At 45.1% G+C, this 23,700-nt stretch overlaps 1 protein-coding gene across 5 annotated transcripts in view; it reads left to right on the top strand.

Annotated features, from left to right (window-relative positions):
- The first annotated feature begins 216 nt into the window (after positions 1-216).
- FHDC1 (FH2 domain containing 1) overlaps positions 217-23,700 on the top strand; it is a 43,196-nt gene continuing 19,712 nt past the window's right edge. The window contains exons 1-4 of one of the 5 annotated variants that reach the window (XM_058721141.1): positions 217-340; positions 7,547-8,169; positions 17,252-17,313; positions 17,968-18,070. In XM_058721141.1, coding sequence (XP_058577124.1) covers positions 7,684-8,169; positions 17,252-17,313; positions 17,968-18,070 — 651 coding nt within the window. In that variant the 5' untranslated portion in view covers positions 217-340; positions 7,547-7,683. Of the gene's footprint in view, positions 341-490; positions 627-891; positions 1,095-1,238; positions 1,362-2,440; positions 2,860-7,546; positions 8,170-17,251; positions 17,314-17,967; positions 18,071-23,700 lie in introns of those variants that run through there. The other 4 variants (XM_058721139.1, XM_058721140.1, XM_058721138.1 and 1 more) reach the window with 4 other exon arrangements.

Below are 23,700 nucleotides of genomic sequence, written 5' to 3'. Positions count from 1 at the left end.
CTGTTCCTTTGGGATTAATATTATCTTCCTGAGCATGGGGCTTTCCCTTTCATTACATTCCCACTCCTTGAGATTTCCTGTGGGCTTGGTTGGACCTACCCCTCACGTGTAGTATAAGCCTGTTCAATGACTGATATATGGGCTCTTGCCTGGCATGGAATTTGTTTTTTGTTTTGCTTTGTTTTTGCCCTAATAGCTTCACTTTTTCCATCCATATGGAGGTCGGGAATTCTGTCGTGGGAGTTCAGGGGTTGAAGACCAGGGTGGAGAGTCAGAAGTCATGAGGCACCAGAGGCTGGCAAGGCTGTGCGGTCTGTTATCTGGGATCACAAAGTCAGAGGTAAGGATGACTTCATCCTCACACAGGGCACCTCCCCACCTGATTTCCGATGGGCCGGGCTTGCCCAGGATCTTTTGACTATGTTTCTCACTGGCTGGAGTCACAAGTTACTTTGAAAAAAAAATGCGATTAAACTGTCCCGGGTTTCTTCCTGTGAGGAGTCTTTCCCAGACAGCGTCCGTTCAGGAGATCTGGCTTGCACTGGACTTTTTCTTTGCTTTGCTTAAGTATAGCTGAAAGATTCCTGTTACCATCATCACTGAGAAGATTATATAGATATAAAAAGGTAACAAACCTACAGACTCTACGGAAGAGCTGACCTTTGGGTAGCTCCGGCTCAACCGGGATTCGGTTTTAAGGGCTGCGACAGTTCACCCAAATGCTGTCTTGTGCTCCAGGGAGAAACAAGCACGGGGGTAGAGGGTGGACTGGCGCGAGCGCGCGCTCGCGCGCGCGTGTGTGTGTGTGTGTGTGTGTGTGCGCGCGCGCGCGCGGAGTGTGTGCGTGCAGGAGAGTGCGTGTGCGCAGGGGGTGCCGGGGAGGTTGCGGCAGAGGCTGCTTTGTGGAAAGCACTTGCGGGCTCAGAAGCGGCTTGGCACCTCCCCTTGCTGGTTACTCGAGGACACCCTACTCTTCTTCACACTCCGTACTTGTCGGTTTCTCGCCGCCCCTACTCCCCTCGGGGGCTTTCGGGTGCGGGGAGCAGCGTGCGGGGTGGCGGCTTCCAGGCCCCCAGGGCCCCGCGTAGGTGAAGGTGAGCACCGCAGCGCCGACGGTGGCGCTCGGAGGGTGGGAGGAGGGAAGGGGCAGAGCAGGAAAGGGCGTGTTGCGCTTTGCGGCTGGCGCTGGGAGCAGCCTGGACTGCGGCATTGTTACCTGAGGCAGCGCCTGAGCCCCGCCCCGCGCCGCCCTGCCCCCTCGCGGTCCGGGGCCGCCCCGGCTGCAGAGACCCGGGAAGAAGCGTTGGTGCTGGAGACAGCGGTGGGGAGCGAGGAGCGCGCGCGCGGAGAGCCGGCCGCCGGTGAGTGGGAGCCGGACGGCCGAGGCAGGGGTGACCGCTGCTCGGGGGCATCGGGTCCCAGACACTTCCCGATTCTGTAGGGCCGAGGTGGAGGATCAGCCAGGACCCGGGACTGCGGCGCCAAGTCTCGGCTGCCTTCGAGCCTCAGTGGGAAGGCTGGGGAGGTTTGCGCTTCCTCCACACCCACCCGAGTGACTTTGGTGCTTGCTCTAGAGGACAGCGATCGGCCTCTTGAGGATAAGACGGGCTGGCCTGGACCCGCGTCTAGAGAACGAGCTAGGTCACGGGCCGCCTCCGGGTTGGACCTGGCTAATTTAGTTTTAGCTGCTAAGACTTTTGGATAAACTGTGCCCCCCGCTTGATCCCCGCCCGGTCCTAGAGCGCGCAACCGGCCAGCGGGGAGCCACGACTTGGCCCTCCGGACAGTGGGTGCGGGGTTGGCGAGGACCGCGTCCGGGTGATGCGGACTGAGGACAAGACGGCTCTTGCACTTGCACACTTGTCCTGGCCGTGCGAAGTTCAGGTTACAAATTGCGCCCTGAGCTTTGAAGTTTGGGGAGGAAGCGGGTGGGCTGGTGAGTCAGCTCCAGCCGCTGCGGTGCCCCTAGCTCAAGGACCGCGGGCTCTCGGTTTAATCCTCTGACCAAACACCAGGAGTCTCTCCTCTACATTTTTTCCGTCGTCTCTTCCCGGCTCCCATCTGGTGATTTGCAGTGCGGCCGCCAGGGCTTTCTCCCTTGCGCCCAGGACCCGGACCCCGGACGTGGGGGAGGTGTCACCGCGAAGGTTCGAGGACTGGGTGGAGCTCGCGTTTGCGAACCAGGAGACCCCCCCCCCCCCACCCCCGCCGCCGGCTTTGCTTCAAACACTGAGACACCTCCGCTAGTTAGCCTCCCCACCCCTCCCGGCTTTCTGGAGCTTTGTGCAGCTGCCGGGTGGAGGGGCGGGTACCCTGGGATCGGCGCGGGGCCGGGGGGCGGACCCTAAAGCCCGGGCCCTCCAGGCGGGGGGGCGGGGCCGAGAGACACCTCCCCCCCCTCCCCCTTGCACGCTCCGGCCAGCTGGCCTCTGCGGCCGCGGGAGCGGCGAGCTGGTGCGGCGGCCCCTCCAGTCGCTTCTGCCCGAAGACCGGCGAACGCTCGGCGCTCCCGGGAGGAGGAGGGTCCAGCCCTTCCCCGGCGTCGGCCCTTTCGGCCCCGCTGGTTCCCACACGGCCGGCACTGGCGTCTCCCTGGAGCGCGCCCTCGCCCCGCCGCAGGGGTCGCCGGCGAGCTTGCGCGGCCGTGTGGGAGTCTATCTCCGCGGCGCACCGGCGCCCGCTCCCCCACCGCGGCTCCTGCAGCGGTCCAGATAAAGACGCCGCCCGGGGCTCGTGCGCGGCCGCGGGACCTCCCTCCCGCGTCGCTCCTGCGGCCGCTGGCGCCTCAACGCGCTACCCAGGGATTCGGCGGACGCGGCGCCCCCGAGCCTTCTGTGCGGCCGAGCCGGGGCCGTTTTGGTGAGTGGCTGGGGCGGGACGCAGGACTCGGGGCTGGGGGCGGAAGGACTCGGTGGACCGCTCGGCGGTGCAGAGACCTGGAAAACTACTGTGTGTTTAGACCTCGCGAAAGAAATCGTGCCCCCGGTGTCCCCCACGCCGAATTTCTTCAGGACCCGGCAGTGTTCAAACATCTGCTTGCACAGAAATTGCCCCTACTGTTCGGCCGTCTGTGACCCCCCTCTACTGACCCATAGTTGTCTTCCTGGAATGAGTGGCGAGCGCTTCCTTCCCTCCCTCTCTCATGAGCATCTTTGGCGCTCGTTTGCTTTTTTTCTTGGTTTTGGGACGTTGAGAGAAATTGAAAAAGCACATTCGAACAACAAGCGTTCTTTCTCTGCTCTCCGGGTGTTGCGCTCAGGGGCATCTGTGAAGTGTTTATGTTGTGCTGCAGATTAAACACGCTGACTGCAAACAGTCTTGGGTTCTTTCGCTGCACGCTGGAGTGCCAAGGTGAAGGGTTGGATGTTGCCAGCTCTGATTTGACTGCGTGGTTGACATTCTGTGTTTAATAATCAAGAAAGGTTTTGAAAGATAGGTGGTCGGGGAGGAGCCTTTCCCAATGAATTAGTGGAGTGAGAGCAAAAATTCCGTATTTTAGAATCGCTCGTACTCTCCCTACCCTTTCTTCTTCCCCAGATTAAATAGGGCTGAGTGTTCGTCTTCTCTCCAAACCTGGCCTACTCTGCCCCGTTTGTCATCAGAAGGGTGTGGGCCAGCCCTTCCTGCTCCCACCTCATCTGTGACACAAGTCAGGAATGAAGGGGAAAGGTTTCCTGGAGGGTTTTCCTTGGCTGGTTTACTTTTGATTATTGTTGACCTAGAGGGTGAGTGAGGTGCTGAGCAATAGGGCCCCACTAACCCTCTTTGAGGAAAACCCTGAGCTCTGAACTGACTTTCAGGAACATGTTTTCCTCCTAAATATGCTGTGAAATGAAATGTACATTTTCTCTCTTCTTCCCTCCCACTCACTCCCTTTAAGAGAACACCAAGAGCAAAGCAATGCTTGCTGTTGGGCCAGAGGGCTTCGTTGAAGACCCTTATGAACATTCACATTCTAAGACGTTTTGCTTTCTGATCAGCTAAAGACATGGTCCCAGAATCCCCCTATTGAAAATTCACATGGTTAAAAGATGCTCCACGGAGCTACCGCCTCCCTTGAGGGTCCATCACTCAGGCACACCCCTGATGGGTCATGATTAGCACTCAGGGGACTTGAAGAGTTATCTTCAGAACCTTACAGTGACAGCCCTACATTTTACTCAGGGCTGGGCATTTGTCAGCCTTAGCAGCTGCCCTCCCTGCTGCTGAGGTCCCCAACCTGTAGGTGACATGTTAAATACAAACCTGTCCCTATCTGCCTTAGAGAGATCGATGGGACACTTGACACTTTCCAGACAGAGCCAAGGCTAATTCCATTGTCCCTGTTGGCAATTGGCAGCTGTGAGAAATAGCAGTGGGTTTAAGGCTCCCGCAATACCTGTGTTCTAGCATATTTGGAGAGCATGTGTTTGCATCTTTAGTGTGGACAGTACCCTAGTAAATCAAATGTTCTTTGTGTATCCTCTGTTTTACTGCCTGATGAGACTGTGGAAAGGGTTAGAATGTCTGTCTGTACTCTTTTTCCAATGTCTCTTTGACATTGGAAATCCCAGCCAAAGGGAAAGCCCTATCAAAGCCCTATTGAAGCCGGTAGTAAAAGCATTAGCATCTAAGCTAATCATTGCTGGAGAATTTATTCATTAGAAGCTGTTGGGGGCCTAGGATCCTTATTTGTTACCCTGGGAAAAAATTAGCCAGACAGCATACCAGCAACAGTGTTGTAAATTTTATTTTGTTCTTTTAACTTTTGAAAATAACATTCTTTCTCAAGATGGGGCAGTGGTTAGAATTATGCCAATGCATGACTAACACCCGTCACTTTTTACTTTGATAAGCTTTTATCTGGTACTTCTGTGCAATGCGCAAGACTCAGACAGACTTGCATCCTTCAGAGCTTTAGTGTTAGCAAAGCAATGCTGGTGCAGGACCAAGTGTATGGTCTTTCTCACTCTTAGTATCTCTGTATTTGCTGTGTGAGGTTTAACGGTATATCTGTATATATACTTATGCAGCACTGAGTGAGTTATTGCTTTCTAGGATGGAGACTTTTTAAGGTGATCACCTATTCTTGAGTAATCTATAATCGAGTCAGCATATCTGCAGTTGGAGGTGAATTGGAGGATTAGCAGCTCTTCAATACATGAGATATTTTATGTACAGAAGTATTTGAAACTATGTAAGGATAAACTGCCAAGATTACCTGTACAGTCTTGAAAAAAGAAGAGTTCAAATGTAACTATAAACTGTAATTGACAATGAGTCATTTGCTTAAGGGGTGCCAACTATGAAAACAGCCTAGTTATGCCCCTAATGATAATTATGAAAACTCCTTTTAAAAGCCAGTTGCATCTCGAGTGAGCTGTAAGTTGGCTTGGGTAAATAATTTCAGTTTTACTTTCTAAAAAATTATCTAGTGATGATGGCTACACAATGCTTTGAAAGTGCTTAATGTCACTGATGTACACTTATAAATGGTTAAAACGGCATTTAAAAAATCCAATTAGTAGCTGGCAGTGCCATCTTTTACCCACATATAGTTTTCAAAAGTTAAGTATTCAAATGTTTAATAAAAACATTTGTTCTTGTAATTTAGAGATGATATATAACCACTGAGTATTGAAAAAGGACAAACCTAGCAACTTAGAAAGCAAAGAATGGGACTACTAAAGGTATTTTTCTAGCAGCCAGGAGTAACTTAGCATTTTATCTATTAAACCCAATACATATTTTGAAGAAAATGTGGGAAAGTAAAGAGAAATCATATGGACATATGATACTGGTTATTGTTAATACTAGCTAACTATGGTACCCAGGCATCTTGGTACATGTAGTAGCTCATTTATTCTTATGCAAACCGATGAAACAGTATATCTTTATATTATAGACGAGGATACTGAGCTGTAGATCGAATAGCCTTGGGTTGCTCAGTCAAACAAATAGCAGAACCGAGATCTGAGGGGGAAAAATCTATTCCGAACTCTCCACTCTTATTCCCAAGGCAATGCTGCCTCTTGTACATGGTTCTGTGTAAAGTATCTGAAAATATTTGAATTAGTGCTATCAGACAGATCACTCCTACGTAATCCAGTGTTGTTTGACCAATGTGTGTCTGTAAGTGTGAGCTCTGACAATGATGTTGTAAAAGGATAATTACACTCAGAAGGCCAGTCTAAAAAAGCCTTTCCCTGTGGCCCTTTATGACCTGGAGGAAACGGTCCTTTTTACATGCCCACATAGTCGGGGTGCTCACTTCATAAGGGTCCCTGCATCTTCAGTGAACCAGTCCTCATCTCTGAAGAAATGTAGTTGTTTTGACCTCTGTTTTCATATCAGGTCCATAACAACTCAATACCAAAAGCAAACATTTAAAGGTCAATAAAAACACAAGCTACTAAAATTAGTCAGTGACTGTGGATAAGGGGTAGACATGGCAGATATGATACGGACAGCATATCCTCGTGTGTATATGTCTTCTTTGCTAATAATGTCACAGAAGAAGCAGAAGAGGTTGGCCAGAAGTTCTGATTGTTTCCTAAGAGTGGCTTAATTAGAATCTGAAATGAGAACATTGGAAGCAATGGGAGAGGTCATGTAATGGATCCCAACCTCCTAATTTTACAAATGACAAAACTGAAGTCTAGTGAGGCAAAGTGATTTGTCTAAAATGTAAGCAGTGCCACTTGATTTAGAGCCACAACCTTTAATCTTTACATTTAGTGGTTTTTTCCTCTATTTGTGGGGAAGCGCCATCACCAAGTGGAGCAGGGACTTGGTGGCCCCTGACTCCGGGGGAATGAGTTTGGTCACTATTTTATCATCTCCAGATGCCCTGCCTATTACATGCAAGGCAGAGTATGCCCTTTGACCAAGTGATTGGTAGGGGACATGTCCATACTGGTGAAAGGCAGGATCATACAGTAATACCTAATGCTTCAGCCATTTGGGTAATTTCCCTAGGGGTTGGGTATCCATTGCCCAAAGAAAATGAGCCAGTTAGTGAACAAGTAGTTTATTCATAAAGTGACCAGTACTTGCTGAACCTATAGTGAGCAGGTTCCCAATAAATATGTCTTTGATTGATTAACGGAAGGTTTCCAAGTTGATTTGTTGCTTCTGCTTTGGCAGCATTTCCAGGAGGTAAAATTTGTTTGGTTCACATTTAGAAAAGTAGTAGTTTCTTTTAATGCTCTTTTTTTTTTTTAATTTTTTTTTCAACGTTTTTTATTCATTTTTGGGACAGAGAGAGACAGAGCATGAACGGGGGAGGGGCAGAGAGAGAGGGAGACACAGAATCGGAAACAGGCTCCAGGCTCCGAGCCGTCAGCCCAGAGCCCGACGCGGGGCTCGAACTCACAGACCGCGAGATCGTGACCTGGCTGAAGTCGGACGCTTAACCGACTGCGCCACCCAGGCGCCCCGCTTTTAATGCTCTTTTGGATGATTGTAATACCCAGCCACTCGACGAGGACTGGCACTAGGCTCTGGAGGGAAGAGCTGGTATTCACATGTTTTCCTGTACTGATTTAAAGTTGTTTTATCTTTGTAGGTTTGGAAGATGACACACAACACAGTTGCCTTTTTCTCTGGCAGCAGACTAGCGGGTGAAAAAGTATGACACGAGTTTGATGTTTGTGTCTGCTTCCCCAAGGTCAAGAAATTATCTCCTTAGAAGGCAACAGTACTATGCATGTTATGAATTGTGTCTCCTTGGTCAGCGATAAAGAAAATGGGAATGTCGCCTCGGCAGCTGGATTCATGATCGGGCAAACCCCCCCACCGCCACCACCTCCACCCCCTCCACCTCCACCATGTCCATACTCAGGGGAGGGTTTTCTGCCCTCTCCCCCTCCTCCCCCCCCTCCTCCACTGCCCGGGGTGCCTCCAGTCCCACCTCCCCCTCCAGGACTACCCCCGGCTTCTCACATGAACGGCTACAGCCACCTGGGTAAGAAAAAGCGGATGAGAAACTTTTTTTGGAAAACCATTCCGGAGGAGCAAGTTCGTGGCAAAACCAACATCTGGACTTTGGCGGCCAGGCAGCAGCATCACTACCAGATCGATACAAAGACCATCGAGGAGCTCTTTGGGCAGCAAGAAGACACCACCAAACCTTCCCTTTCTAGGAGAGGAGGAACTTTAAACTCATCCTTCAGAGACCCTAAGGAAGAGGTAAGAACGGATCCAGGAGGGATGATCCTCCGCATGCTGCATTGTTTTGTGTTTGGAAAGCTGTGTACATTTCAGAACTTGCTAAATCACTCGCAAATACGATAATGCAAGCGAATGTGCTCTGGAAATGTAGAAAGGGCCTTATGCGATGAGCTTGAGCTGAGTAGCAAAAAAGTGTAAGAAGCATGCATGCCACATCCTCCCAGACATCCCGGTGGAGTATGACCTCACGCCGAGAACATGCTATCTGGGGCCATCGTCCTTTGGCCTCTCAGCACTGCCCTGTCTCCAACACATCTGCTGTGGTTTCCCCTGGTGGGGCAGTTCTGCTCAAGTCCATATTAGTAGTCTCTGTCGGAACAAAAACCGGAGTTCCTGAACTCAGTTAACTACGATTAACAGGAACTTTCTGAGACGAAATGCCTTTTGTTAAATACACCATTAACTACTCTCCATCCTTAAGATTTTACCCCTATTGCAATAAAAACTATGCCTCTAGTTTTCCTTCCCTAAGTGTTGTGAGTTAGTCTTGAATTAAACTATGGCTCTGAATTCAACTATGGCCACTGTGGAATAGAAATTTCCAGAAAGCTCAGTGCATAAAGCTAGTTTTTAGATGGATTTTCTAGGAAGCATATTTCCAGTGAACAATAAATGTCATACTGAGAATAAAGCTAGCAGGTTATAAGAAGTTCACCGAAAGCACGGCTTCAGAACTATTGATTACCATACATATATATTATAGAAACTGAATTAAAAATTGCATTTGAAAGTATTGTTTAGAAACAAAGTAAATTGAGAAACCTCCTCCACTTGCTAGCAGGAGTCATGAGGAAACCAGAGATTGAAAGGAAAGAATGTTGCCCACCGAAAAGAAAAAGGGGGGGAGGGGCAACAAATGTATTATTTCTATTTGTTTTATTTATTTATTTATTTATTTATTTATTTATTTATTTATTCATTTAATGTTTGTTTACTTTTGAGAGAGACAGAGTGTGAGAAGGGGAGGGACAGAGAAGGAGGGAGACACGGATTCAGAAGCAGGCTCCAGGCCTAGGACCTGAGCTCTCAGCACAAAGCCCAATGTGGGGTTTGAATCCATAAGCCAGCCATGAGATCATGACCCGAGCTGAAGTCGGACGCTTAACTGACTGAGCCCCCCAGGTGCCCCCAAATGTATGATTTTTAAAATCTGTTCTACAGGAACAGAAGAAATAGGTCAAAGATGGAGTGGATCAGGTAAGAGAGTAGGCAGGGCTCTGGGATGGAGTCGCATCTCTCTGCATGATTGAATTCCTGAGTTGACAGTCTTGACCTCTTTTCTCTGTGTGTCCCAGGAGCGTATGAATTTCTTCTCTCCACGAATTCACTTGGGGGTCCTTGAACTTGGTGGTATGGTCCTCTGTTGAAATAGCCAAGAGTCGATTAATTATAAAATGTGGAAATGCTGGGATTGGAATTAAGTGTGTAAAGTATATTTGACAGGAAGTCTTCAGGACTGTCCCTAGCGCCCTCCCCTGCTGAGCATAGACTTTCCCTGCTCCTTCCCTTTATGTGAAGCCCTTTTATTTCTTAGCGTATCCTTTCAGTATTGGAAAGAGCAAGAAGTCACTTCCTTAGTACCCTGGCCTTTGCCCCAGCGTCCAGCAGAGACTTCTTATTGTACAGTGGGGCATTTCTCACCATTGTTTCCTAGTTCTCTTTACTGAATGTCAGTGACTGTGAAGGAGAGAGCGGGTGGGCACATGTGGAAGTGGACCACATGTCTCAGGATACCGCCTCTAACAGATGGAAGGGGGTCTAGCTCACCAGGTTCCTGGGAAGGCACCTCCCAGGTTGGAATGGGTGGCATCCTTTATAAATTGGAGACCTTTATTTTGCCAAATGATGGTTTGAGGGGCTTCAAGGAACTTGCAGCTTTATGTCTGCAAACTCAAGAGGGGTTAAGAACCACTTAGGGAGGGAAATAGCAGGGAGTATGGCATCTTTTCTGAACTACGGCAGGAGCAGAAATGTCAATCTCTAGGCCGCATCTAAAATTCAGGAATAAAAAGTCTTTCCCCTCATCCCCCTCCACCCCCTCACCCTAGATGCATTTTTACTTTTTTTTTTTTTTTGCTTTCACTTAAAAAATAACTAAAATTAAATAATGATTATTGTTAAAATTATTTTTAATTGTGATAAAATACATATTACATTTACCGTCTTAACCATTTAAAAAATTTTTTTAGTGTTTTATTTTTGAGAGAGAGAGAGAGAGAGTACAAGCAGGGGAGGGGCAGAGAGAGGCAGACACAGAATCCGAAGCAGGCTCCAGGCTCTGAGCTGTCAGCACAGAGCCCGACACGGGTCTTGAACCCATGAACCGTGAGATGATGACCTGAGCTGAAGTCGGACGCTTAACCGACTGAGCCACCCAGGTGCCCCCATCTTAACCGTTTTTAAATGGAATCATGTGGTATTTGTCTTTTGGTAACAGTTTATTTTGCATAATGTCCTTAAGGCTCCTCCATGTTCCAGTATGTGTCAGAATTTTAAGGCTGAATGATATTCCATTGTACGTAGATACCACGTTTTGATGGATCTGGTCATCCATCGATGGCTATTTGGGTTGCTCCACATTTTGGCTCTTGTGAATGTGCTGCTATGAACATGGGTGTGCAAGTATTTTCACTTTTAATACTTGTAGGTCCTAAGCTGAGAGTCGCTAGAAAGAAAAATTAAATCACCATGACTGTGTAGTCATAAGATAATATAACTCTCCAACTCTTTAGTACTCAGATAGGATAAGTAGTTAGGTAGAAGGATTTAAGTGTATTAGGTAATACTGTCATATAACAGAGGGTTATCCGGAATTATTTTCAATTTTTCATGCTATCTCCAACATGGCTAGAAGTATATATACTTTTTAAATTTTTCAGTAAAAGACTACAGTACATGCTATTTTCTTCCCCCATTAGATTTTCTTCTAAAGAAATTACAACTCAGCAGTTATAGTTTCCACAAGGCCTGATAATAAATCTTCCGATTTACTTGGTAGTAAGTGGAGCCCAGGGTTAAACGTAATAGTTGTCACCACCTGTCTGTGTGGAATGGACAATACCCTGAACAGCAGGCTTGGCAGAGGGACCCATCCTGAGCCTGGAAACATGGCATCCCAACCTGCCACTACACAGGCCATAATTCTGGAGGTTCAGACATGCCAGAGATCAGATAATGTCCCCTTGAAATATGTGAAATAACCTCCTACAGAAGTGGCCTGCCATTATGTGGTTGACTGCTACTTCAAAGAGCGCATAAAGCATTACAAATAAGTTCCATTATACTCCAAAGAAAGAAGTTGCTAGAAGATAAGGAAGAGCTGGGTTCAGGAATGACTGGATTTAGGAAGAACAACACTCAAAATAGTAAATGAAAACATTTAGTACGTGGAGGAGGAGGTTATGAAATATTGCTATCCTTGTATCTCTGTTACCTATAAATTAACTTCAGGAAGCTACAAATGTTAGAGTAATAATTAAAGTATAATAAAGTAATTAGAAATAACAAAAATATATTACTGGAGATAATAATAACAAGAGTCAGCTCAAGCTCCACCTTCTTTTTGGAGTTCACTGACCTCTTCCCTGAGGTGTTCCCTGTCCATCTGTTACTGTGGCTCCCCAGCCCCCTCAGAGCCTCACTCACACTGGTTAGTTGGGTCTGTACCTGCCTCCCTCTAGAATATGAAATGCTCTTAAGGGAAGGGACTGTCTTGGCCAAGTGGTATCTTCTAAAGGAAACTAAAGGTAACTGAGCTGGCAGAACTGAACCAAGGATGCAAAGGGAGTATTTGCCCATATGATACATCAGAATTGGGACTGACAAAGAAAACACAAGATGAATGAAGCCCGAGGATGTAATACAGTGACTACAGTTGATAACATTGTGTTGTATAACTGAAATCTGCTAAGAGAGTGGAACTTAAATGCCTTTCTCCAAAGAAGAGAAAAAAGAGATAAATATGGGAGGTGATAGATGGGGGAGTCCTTCTACCATGTTTACATATATCATTATAAGCATGATGCACGCTTTAAATATCTTACAATTTTATTTGTCAAGTATACGTCAAAGTGAAATAAAAAAAAGAAAAGAAGATACAAATGTTGGAACACAATATGATGTCTGTAGTAATATTTACATTAAAAAAATTTTTTTTATGTTTATTTTTAAGAGAGAGAGAGGGAGGGAGGGAGGGAGGGAGAGACAGACAGAGAAAGAGGGAGACACAGAATCCGAAGCATGCTCCAGGCTCTGAGCTGTCAGCACAGAGCCCGATGCGGGGCTTGAACTCATGAACCGTGAGATCATGACTTGAGCTAAAGTCGGACGCTTAACCTGACCGATTCACCCAGGTGTCCCTGAATTAATCTTTACACTTAACATTAATTAATAATACCATGTAAGAAATAACTGAAATCACTTACTAGAAAAAGAGAAAGAGGAAGAGAGCATGGAAGGAAGATTGCTTTTTCTAAGTTTCTGAGAAGAAATATCTTATTCTCTCACAGTCATTCAGGTTATCAGTTATTTCTCAATTTTTGTTATGATCCCAGTAAGTTCTAGAATTCTGGGACATGCTCAATCCAGAACTACAGAACTAGATGAGTATTTGAAATACATTTGAAAGAAGAAAAAAAAACAACAACCTAGGTTTTTATATTTTTCCCCAAACCTGGGCTGGAAAAGTACACATAAAAAACCTCAGAAACCAAAAGCTACATCTGTAGAGGATACAGGAAGATTTTTAAAATTTTGCTTTTCAGAATTTGACATGGCATTGAAATAAACACCATTTAGTGGTACTTAAAGTAGTCAAGGAAGCTCTCTTGGATATATTGAAACAAAAGTGGCTTAAAAATTTCTTCTTCCACCTTGAAGATATTATGTTAAGGGAAATAAACCATTCACAAAAGGACAAATGCTGTATGATTCTACTTAATGTAAAGTACCCAGAATGGTCCAATTTATAGAGACAGCAAGTAGAAGGGTGGTTGCCAGAGGCTGAAGGAAGGAGGAAATGGGGAGTTAGGATTTAATGGGTACAGAGTTGCAATTTTGCAAGATGGGAAGAGTTCTGTGGATGTGGTGGTGATGGGTGCACAACAGTGTGAAGGCAGTTGATGATACCGTTTAAAAATGGTTAAGATGGGGGCCTCCAGGCTGGTTCATTCAGTAGAGCCTGCAACTCTTAATCTTGGGGTTGTGAGTTTGAGCCCCATGTTGGGTGTAGAGATTACTTGAAAAAAAAAATGGTTAAGATGGTAAATGTTACGTGTATTTTACCACAACTAAAAACGAAAAGCTATTTCTTCTCTTTAAAGAACAGGGGAGGCAGATTTTGTAGTAGTTGGTAGTAGATAAAAGTACAAGAATTGTAGAGGGGTGGGGGAGCGCCTTGATTAAGCATCCTGACACTTGATTTGGCCTCAGGTCATGATCTTATGGTTCGTGAGTTCGAGCCCCATGTTGGGCTCTGCGCGGACAGCACTGAGCCTGCTTGGGATTCTCTTTGTCTCCCTCTGTCTTTGCCCCTCCCCTGTGCATGGGATCTCTCTCTCTCTCTCTCTCTCTCTCTCTGTCTCCCTCCCTCCCTGCCTCTAAATAAACAAAACAAATAATTGTGGGAGGAGGTAGGAGCACTTATCTGGAGGTTTGCACAAGAGGAGCGGTACAGCCAATCACACCCTTTACTGAGTGCTGCGTGCAGTCTCAGTGCCTCAGGGTGGCGGAGCCCCCCGGGCCACCCTGGCAGTCTGTGAGGAGCCTGTTCCCCTAGCAGGGCCACTTCACATCCTGGTGGGAAGTCCTCGGGGTGGCACAAGGTGAGCCCCTTGTTCACCAGGGCTGGCTTAACTCTTGAGTGCGCCTTTCATGGGAAAGCCCCTGAACTCTACAGTACGCTGGCTGCACCTGCTAAGACAGGCCCTGACTTCTGTCCAGGTCCCGCGTCCGTGTCCTGCAGTGTTCAGAAAAGTAGATTACCTTCAACTGGAACTGGTAGGCAAGGAGGGAATCCTTGTTCCTGAGGCTGTCTGTCTCAGCCTGTGCAGTCCACTGCTCTGGATGCTTCCAAAACACCACCCAGTCCCACACGTATGGGGTTCCTGAATTGCCCAGCTCTGAGGCGGCAAGCCTTTGGGAAGTAAGATAAGCTAATTTACAGGTGAAATGATAATCTACTTTAAAGCACTTTAACAGACACTTTTATAACACTCCTTTAGAAGGATCGGATATGATAACCTGTGAGAGAGAGCCAGATTGTGCACTAGGCAAATCTGAGGATGCCAGGAGAGAATGGGACTGTCCCTGGAAGGCAGCCAGTTGTCTCATTTTCCTGTCGTTTTCCCTGGAAGGTGCTCTGTGATGGCCAGCCCAGGTTTTTCTTGGGACTGTTGCTGAATTGTCTTAAATTAGCGACCAGTTTCAGAAGGTTTGCTTCAAGCGATGGAGACAGTCGCTGCCCCAGGCTGTGGCTGCTCTGTGTCAAGTATGACAGCAGCTCCTGGAGGCTGTGTCAGCTGTGAGAACACGATTTCTCTCCATCATCCCACACAGACAGCTCTGGAGTCTCCAGGGAACCTGGCCAGGCCCTGTGGATGGCTTTCTATAGATCTGCCCCCATTCCTGGAGGAACATCCCAATGTGGATACCCGCCCGAGGCGGTGGGGGAACATTGCCACTTCTCTAATATTCCTGTGTCCTCAGCAGTGTTAAAACTCACAGGAACTAGAGAGAAAAGGAACCAGAGAGACCCAGGCTAGCATTTCAGTTCTCGTGTTGCTTTGGGGAAAGTATAAAAAATGACATCTCTGAGGCTCGGTTTCCTTATTTGTCAGATAGGAACAATAAGAGTAATTTCTCTGTCACTTCCAGCAGCAGTAGCTGTGAATCCGTCAAGGGCACAGAGCATCAGAAGGTTAAGGGTGGAGATTGGAGTTGGGGGCAAGAAGTGTGTGCTGAGGAAGTTCTTTGGAAATGTCTGTCACTGTATCAGTGTACGTGTTCTTACTTGTGGCTTTTTAATTTATGAATTATAATAAGACATAGTTTTCTGTCTTACTGAATTTAGATTCCTCTGTCTGGTGTGGGCTTTCCTCATTAAAGGGTGTTAAGGTTGACAGATTTTATTCTCTCCCTCTCTTCCCCCCTCTTCTCCCCTACCTTCACACTCAACTTGAACTATAGTCCTTGGGTAGGAGTCCAATAAGGAGCCTGTCCTGATTGCTTGGGAGTTTATTTTATGGCTGGCAGGTTATTGCGTGAACATAAAGTAAACCCCTAGGATAGTAAATAATGTGATTGTTTAAGATTAGTCTTCGAAAGGAGGCCGCCATACTCTTGTAAAAATTTAACCTTATAGCCAGGAAGTGCCATTAAATTGGGTTAACAGTTCTTGCTGCTGCTTATAAACTTAGAAGTAGGCCCAGAGACCAGGAATTTAATCTGAAACCTGATTCTCTTTTGTTCACAATGAATCACATACATTTGGAAAGGAAGAGAATTATAACAACATTCCTGTTTTAGCTAGTCTCCCTTTACCAAAAACCAGATGAAAAAAATTGCAGCAGTTTTAAGGCTATCTTGCCTCCACGCCTCTTGTATATATGCTGCCAGAGAAAGAAAAACTTCTGTTTATAATAACAACATCCACCCCACTGTCCAAAAAAGGTTCTGTCTAATTTCTAGTCTGATAAAACCCTGCCCAATTATTGATTTTGGACAGCTAAAACCTATTGCAGCCAAAATCCGGGTTTTGACAGTACATTAGAATAGCACCGTATTTCATTAACTCAAAGACGCCATACATTGTAAGATACCTCCTGATTTCAGAGATGTTAACATGGATCTTAGACTTGGTGAAAGACAGCACAAGAATTTTCCTTTATAAATTTTGAGTAAGTAAAATTTAGAAGACTTTCTTACCTCCTCCTGAAAGGGCTATTGGACATATATATTCTTTTTCAATGAAAAGAAATTTTTCTTTTTGAAAAAAAATTAATTTTATTACATTTCTGAAAATAACAGTATTGGTCCTTCTATATCCCTAAATCAGGGTTGGGACTCTGCAATATCTTCAGTTATTTTTTACTTTCTTAGTTTAAATTTCATATGATCTTGCTATGCTAAGACACCTGTTTTTCAAATTTGGGCTTTTATTATTTTTTTCTCTTTCTTTCTAAATATAATTTATTGTCAAGTTAGCTAACATACAATGCATACAGTGTGCTCTTGTCAAATTTGGGCTTTTAAATGCAGGCTGTTAGTTATTCTAAGAGGAAATTGCTAAATTAAAAAAATTTTAATATACATTATTCATTAAAAGTCATGTAAGAGGGGCACCTGGGTGGTTTAGTCGATTGAGCATCTGAATTCAGCTCAGATCATGATATCACTGCTTGTGGGTTCGAGCCCCATGTTGGGCTCTGGGCTGACAGCTTGGAGCCTGGAGCCTGCTTCATATTCTGTATCTCCCTTTCTCTCTCCCCATCCCCCATTCTCTCTCTCTCTCTCTCTCTGTCTCTCTCTCTCTCTCAAAAATAAGTAAACATTTTAAAACTTTTAAAAAAGTTATATAAGATTAAAATAGATATGTACGGGGCGCCTGGGGTGGCTCAGTTGGTTGGGTGACCAACTTCAGCTCAGGTCACGATCTCATGGTCTTTGGGTTGGAGCCCCATGTCAGGCTCTGTGCTGACAGCTCAGAGCCTGGAGCCTGCTTCAGATTCTGTGTCTCCCTCTCTCTCTTCTCCCCACCTTGTGTTCTATCAAAAATAAACAAACATTAAAAAAATTAAAAATAAAATAGGTATGTATAGTTATTATAGTCAAGGAAATATATCATTGCAGAAAATTTGGAGAGATGATAATATTTTAATGTTTGCAAAGCTGCATTAGGTATATCGATTAATCACCAGATTTACATATTGGAAGTTATTCTCTTATAAATTAGTGTCGTATTTTGATAGGTTTTAATTCTCTCCTTTCCTCCAACTCTTTTTATTTGTACTTTACTAGTCTTACGTGTGTCTATTTTTTTCAGATTACTATCTTGGATGCAAAACGGAGCATGAACATTGGGATATTTCTTAAGCAATTTAAGAAGTAAGGTTTTTGCACATATTTGCAACTTTAGTCTCATCCACACTGTCAGCATCAGTCTGGATGTGGCTGAGCTGAAATTCAGCTTCTAATAAAAGCAAAAGTCATTCCTCATACTTGTATACCCTTGTTAGATACATGGTGTGATGAGTACCCAAGTGTCTGTCATTCTCTGCTGTTTTCCTACATGAAAACAGAACCTAGTGGCTTGAAGTACAGGGAGAGTTGCCTAGGGGTGTCTGTTCAAGCCTGTCATGTCAGGGAATTTATAAATTCATCTGTAGTGTTGCCCCTCGAGTGGAAGTTGGACTGGTGAGTCAACAGTGGTTAAATGCCAGTGTTCTAAAGTGGAAAGGAAAGGCTTGCCAGGTTTCCATGTGACCAAAGGGGATTGCTTTTCTTCACCCAGAGAAGACCCCCAGTGGTTGCTGCCTTTCTGGGATGCCCAAGGATGGGCTTCTGGGTGAAGAGCGTGTCAACATCCCTGCTTTCCCTGGCAGTGGGGCTCTTGTGATCACTGACACAGCATGTCCCTCAGACTGGGAAGAAGGCGGGATGGCAGGAGGGTGGAGGTGATTTGTTTTAATTTCCACTGGCTTGTGTTTCTTTGGCACTTCAGCAAATGTGAAATGGAATCTGATTAATTGTCTTTTCAAGGTCTCCTCAGTCCATCGTAGAAGATATTCATCAAGGAAAGAGTGAACATTATGGATCAGAGACGCTGCGAGAATTTCTTAAGCTTTTGCCAGAGTCAGAGGAGGTAAGGAATTTGGCACATGAATTTTAGATGTTAGGAGTGATGATAAAACCTTAACATTTTTCAGAGTGTCAAAACTCACATGGGAAGGGGACTCTGCTACTCGGAGCCAGAGTTTTCTCACCTAAAAGTAAAAAGTCACCTAAGAGAGGGAGTGTAAGTTGTGGAGTTAGGGAATCTAGGTTTAAACTGGAGCTGTACCCTTGCAAGTTTCCTAACTCCAGTGAACTCAGTTTCCACACCTATGCAGAGAGGATGATGGTGCTTGCCTCGCTGGATTGTCACGATGCTGAAAGCCTAGCTATGCGCTGGATGTGGTACTCGGCATGTGGGACCTGAATATGAACTTTGGTTTCCTTTTCCATCTTCCAGTGATGGTTTTTGCCTAGGCTGTACCCAGGTTATTTTATAAATACATACACTTTTTAAACAAAAAAGTAAAACGAAACCGCTTTGGGATGGATATGCTCTAAAATTTGGGAGAGGTAGGTAAACTGTTAATAAATGTCTAATTGACTAAAAGGTGAAAATTGCTGTGATAGCAATATAGTACTACAATATAAAGTTATTGATCTTTTTTTTGGACTGAATTAACTGAACTGTTGAATGGTTAGGAGCTTGATAGAAAAAAACAGTTTATAACATTGTCATGGTGCCGATTATTTTTGAAGAAGGGGACCCTGAAAAACTTCAGTAAGAAATTACATGAATACATATGCTTGTAAACATTTGAATAATACAGGATCTTAAAGTAAAAAGTGTAAGTTATCCTTTCTACACATACCACTGCTTCCTCCTCCCGCATCCCTCTCTTCTTCCCAGACATAATTTATGGAATTCGACTTTAGTGCCATTGATAACAAGAGAAGTATATATCTGTAATTTTTCTTTTATATCGATCAATGATAAACTCACAATGCCAACTTGAGGGTCTTACGAGGTAACTGGATATTCTAGGTGTATTTGGTAACCTGAACCTCTCTTTCTATGTCAGGTTTTCTGTTTGCAAATTAAGTGTAATTTATCTAAGCTAAGATTAATTAACAGCATTTATTAATGTTAGTGGAGAGTCTTAAAGTCCTGAAGGGAAGGTACATTAAATCATAATTTACCCTGGGTCTTATATGCTAAACAGTCCTTAGTCTTTTTCTTTTTCTTTTTCTTTTTCTTTTTCTTTTTCTTTTTCTTTTTCTTTTTCTTTTTCTTTTTCTTTTTCTTTTTCTTTTTCTTTTTCTTTTTCTTTTTCTTTTTCTTTTTCTTTTTCTTTTTCTTTTTCTTTTTCTTTTTCTTTTTCTTTTTCTTTTTCTTTTTCTTTTTCTTTTTCTTTTTCTTTTTCTTTTTCTTTTTCTTTTTCTTTTTCTTTTTCTTTTTCTTTTTCTTTTTCTTTTTCTTTTTCTTTTTCTTTTTCTTTTTCTTTTTCTTTTTCTTTTTCTTTTTCTTTTTCTTTTTCTTTTTCTTTTTCTTTTTCTTTTTCTTTTTCTTTTTCTTTTTCTTTTTCTTTTTCTTTTTCTTTTTCTCTCTTTTTAATGTAAAGAATGAGAGTCCCAAAAACCTTTAATGAGGATGGGTAGGATTTAATTGATTTGAATTTTAAAAGGATTGCGTTGTTCTCAAAATCTTACTCCTGCTTGGGCTTTTTTCGTGCCTCCTCCTTAGGGCTGTTCTGGTTCCCACTCCTAACTGACCTCATCGTTTATTTAAGTGAGGATCAGATTTGATAGTACATGTGAATATGCTCTAAAAAACTCTGAGTTTCTAACTAAATGGAGGTTAGGCATGGGGGAGACTGCCAGCTTTGTGCCATGAAGAGCTGGCAGATTAAGTACAGTTTTCTTAATGTCTTCATTTCTAATTTTAAATTCAGAGGTGATTAGAGAATGCAAAGGCTGTGGAAGACTCTGGGATTTTTCAGAGAAGCAGCTTAGCTGTCAAACCTCTCGTGTTTAAAAGAACCCTGCTTTTTGAGTTGTGTGTGGGATATAATTCAAATGTGTGGTGGGGGGGATGTTAAGGGCAAGATGACGAAAACCCACCCAGGCGCTGCCCTGAGTCCTGAGGCTTTCACTCACCCCCAGACAATTAGCTGACCCCGGAGACAGTGTCCTGCTGGGATGAAACACCGCCCTGGGATCCCGATAGGCGTCCCAGCCACTGAGCCAGGCTGCAGCTGCTTCTCCCTCCTCTGCAGGGTCATCCTCAGTCTGAATATCCGACAAGCTTGGTCACACTCCTTCTTGTTTACATTACTGACTCCTGGCTTCAGTTCACCACACCCTCCACACTCAACTGGGAGCTTCCTTCAGCAGGAACACCCTGACAGTCCCCGGGCATCTTGGCGCCCCTCCCTAACCCACTCTGGGGCTCTGCACTGGCCTGGCCAGGGGAGTCTTAGGGAAAGCCGAAGCCACCTCATGACCAGTGCCCCCTGCAAGGCCTTGTTGTGAGTGCTGCATGGCCTCTGGCACCACCCGGACCAGGGCTGACCCCAGAGTCTTGGTGGAGGGTGGAGGATGGGGATGAGGCCAAGAGGGAGTCAGTGCCAAGTGAGAGAGGTTTAGGAATGTGGCAGAAATATGTTAATAAATGCACAAGTGTCTGCGTAACTGCATGTTGCTAAGTCTGTGGTGTAACGTTCTGTGCTCATTTTTTGCACAAGAAGGGACTAAACATTTATTGAGTGTCCCCGTGTTCCAGGCACTGGGCAGGGCAAAATCCAGTCGAGCGAGATAATGTGCTCAAGTGCGTCCATAGCCCAGTGCCTGGCACATAGAAAGTCACTAAACCATAGCTGGGATTATTTAGTGTGTCTCTTTCATTTAATTCTCCTAGCAACATTGTAAGATACTCCTCATTTTACAGAGGGGAAACTGAGGCTCACACAAGTTAGCCAGAGCCCATCTAGTGGCACATAGTTGATAAGCCGTTGAGGAAGGTGGATTTGCGCGTGATTTGAGCCCACAACAGTTCCTTCTGCTGCGCTCCACTGCCTCCCTTTGAGGAAGGAAGGGCAAAGGTTCTCAAGACCCCGCCTTGCACCGCACTGGCTTCCCAGCCTTTTCATCACCCCTACTTTCACAGAGGACCAGTGTGAGTGTCACTTGAATGATACCGTAATCTTATCAGCATGTTGAAAATACGAGCGGAAACAGCCCTTTTCTGTCCCGCATTCTCAGCTGACAAGCCAGCAGAAGGTTAATTTGTTTTCAGGATCTCTCTGCCCTTCACCACAAATCTTTTATCTGGCGTTGTTTGTTCATCTCGCCTTAAACTCGTAGTTGAAACTTGCAGAGGAAGAGGGTAGACCCAGAAATAAAAGCAGTGGGAGTGGGTTCTTTGTCCTGAAAAGTATTCCTGTGCCCAGAGAGGGGACAGGGAAGAGGCTTGTGTAGGAGCCGGGAGGACGGTGGAAGGGAGCCCTGACCCAGCCTGCAAGCCCTTCCCTGTGTTGGGGCTGGTGCCCCATCCCTGCATCACTGTCAAGGATAAAGGGCGGGAAGGTGGTAGAGATTTTCTGTTCTCTCTGGCATCAGGTTGGTTGCGTCCTTTGACATTTTCATCACTTCATCCCTACCTTCTTTGCTGACTCTGCCCCTGGGAGGGGAATGACAGGGGGAAAGCCCCAAGGTCTTCTGTTGGGTGAGTTTGTTGGTGGGAAATCTTGCTATTTCAAGGCCATGTGAGTGGAATTAGATGGGATGAAGGAGGTCTGCCCTTTGGAATGTGTGAGTCTTAAGGAGCATGCTGTTTGCTATTAGGACAGAAACCGGGCACAGCCAGGTCATAATGAGAGTCACTTGGCTCAGCCAACAAAATTATGCCTAACAATGTTTGATAAATGCTGTTTGATGATGACAAGAATGCACAATAATTATAGGGTTTGTTCACCTCTCTTTTACCTCCCTACCACTGCGAAGGTACGATAATCCCTCTTAATGAACATAAGGCTCATTTTGAAATGGAACTAAGAACTGTATACATGGCACTTAAATTCAGGACTATCTTTCCATCACTATTCTCTTGAAATCCATAAACATTTTTTAGCTCTTTATACAAGTGAAGGAGATTAATCATTGTTCAGTTAGAGTTGAGCACATGTTTAATAGAAATATCTACCAAGTTGATTTAGCATGACCTATTCCTATGTTTTAGACAGAAAATTGTGCTGTTTTCAGAAGCTTTGCACATGCTGCATAGATGGTCTTACAAAAGGTACAACCTCAATCTGCCCCTGCCCATATATAGTGAACTACCAAACTCTAGTTCACAAGGGATCAGGATTCATCCTGTGGCTTTCTCGGTTCAGCCAGGCACTGGTTTGGGTTTAGCTAAACCAGAAATTCCGTCTGCCCTTAAACTGAGTATGGCTAAAAATGGTAAATTCACTTTGGGGCCCTAAAGGTAGGGGAAATAATGCAGTTTGATAAATGGCTATTTTCTGCCCGTTGGGGAAAAAAAACCCAAAACCAAAAACACCGCAGTCTTAACCACCAGTGAGTCTGCACTATTACATTTTGAATTTTCAGGTAGTTGATGTAGCTACTTCAGCTTGTGGATCTTTGCAGATTTTCCCTCCCCTGTGTTTTGGAACTGTCGTTTCCTATTTTCCAAGAGACAGAGACATCATGTTATTTTTATGGGACCCCCCCATAACCCAGGGGATGGAAGAGAGTAGTAAGCTTTATAAAGAGTCCTGAGAGGTGGTAGGTGCTTATTGGCAACAGTTAGCTGCAGAGATAGGCCGTCTACTTAAAAGTAGTCCCAAGGTTCTACTTACCGTAAAGTATTTTTGTTGGAAGATGCTATACTACTACAGGGGACGTAAAAGAGTTTCTTCCACTGGGTGGGTCCTGTTTTCTATGTGAGGAAGGCATTGACTTGCTCTGATGCAGTTTGAGAACTCTCTCTTTGCTTCCATCCCCACCTGCTAGCTGTTTGGCTATGTTCCCATGTCAGAACTCTTGTTTTTCTTTGCTATGGTTGAAAGAATAACTTTTAGTTGAGTTTAATGTTTTACAAGAGTAATGCATGTTCATTGTAGACGTGAGAAAATAAAAATGAGCAGCAGAAGAAAACAATAGTCGCCTTAATCCTATCACCCGTGTAAGTGGCCCTTTTTAGTCTTTTGCCTGTGTATAAGGTGTGTACATGGAGGGTGGGGGGGGGGCATAGTGGACGCTTTTTAAAAAATTTATAGAAATGGGATCTGACTGTACATATTGTTTTATTACTTGATTTTTTTCATAGGGGGAAGTCTTGACCTTGACCTCAGCTGCTTAAGCCATTTTCCTTTTTACCTTCCTTCTGGAGAGCCAGAGTGTAGTGGCCTCAGCACACAGTATCCCCTTCCTATAAAGTTACTCTTGTGGAGGGGGACTTGGGCCACAGCAAGGTCGGTTAGCACTTACCCAGTCAGAATATTTTATATCCAGAATACCCAAAATATTAAGATTTTTTCATTAAGAACTTAGAGGACCAGGGGTGCCTGGGTGGCTCAGTCGGTTAAGCGTCCGACTTCAGCTCAGGTCACGATCTCGCGGTCCGCGAGTTCAAGCCCCGCGTCGGGCTCTGGGCTGATGGCTCAGAGCCTGGAGCTTGCTTCCGATTCTTTGTCTCCCTCTCTCTCTGCCCCTTCC

The sequence above is a fragment of the Neofelis nebulosa genome, chromosome 3 (genome assembly GCF_028018385.1).
Source record: "Neofelis nebulosa isolate mNeoNeb1 chromosome 3, mNeoNeb1.pri, whole genome shotgun sequence".
NCBI lineage: Eukaryota > Metazoa > Chordata > Mammalia > Carnivora > Felidae > Neofelis > Neofelis nebulosa.
The sequence above is the reverse complement of the archived record's forward strand: the minus strand, read 5'-3'. Positions and strand labels throughout refer to the sequence as shown.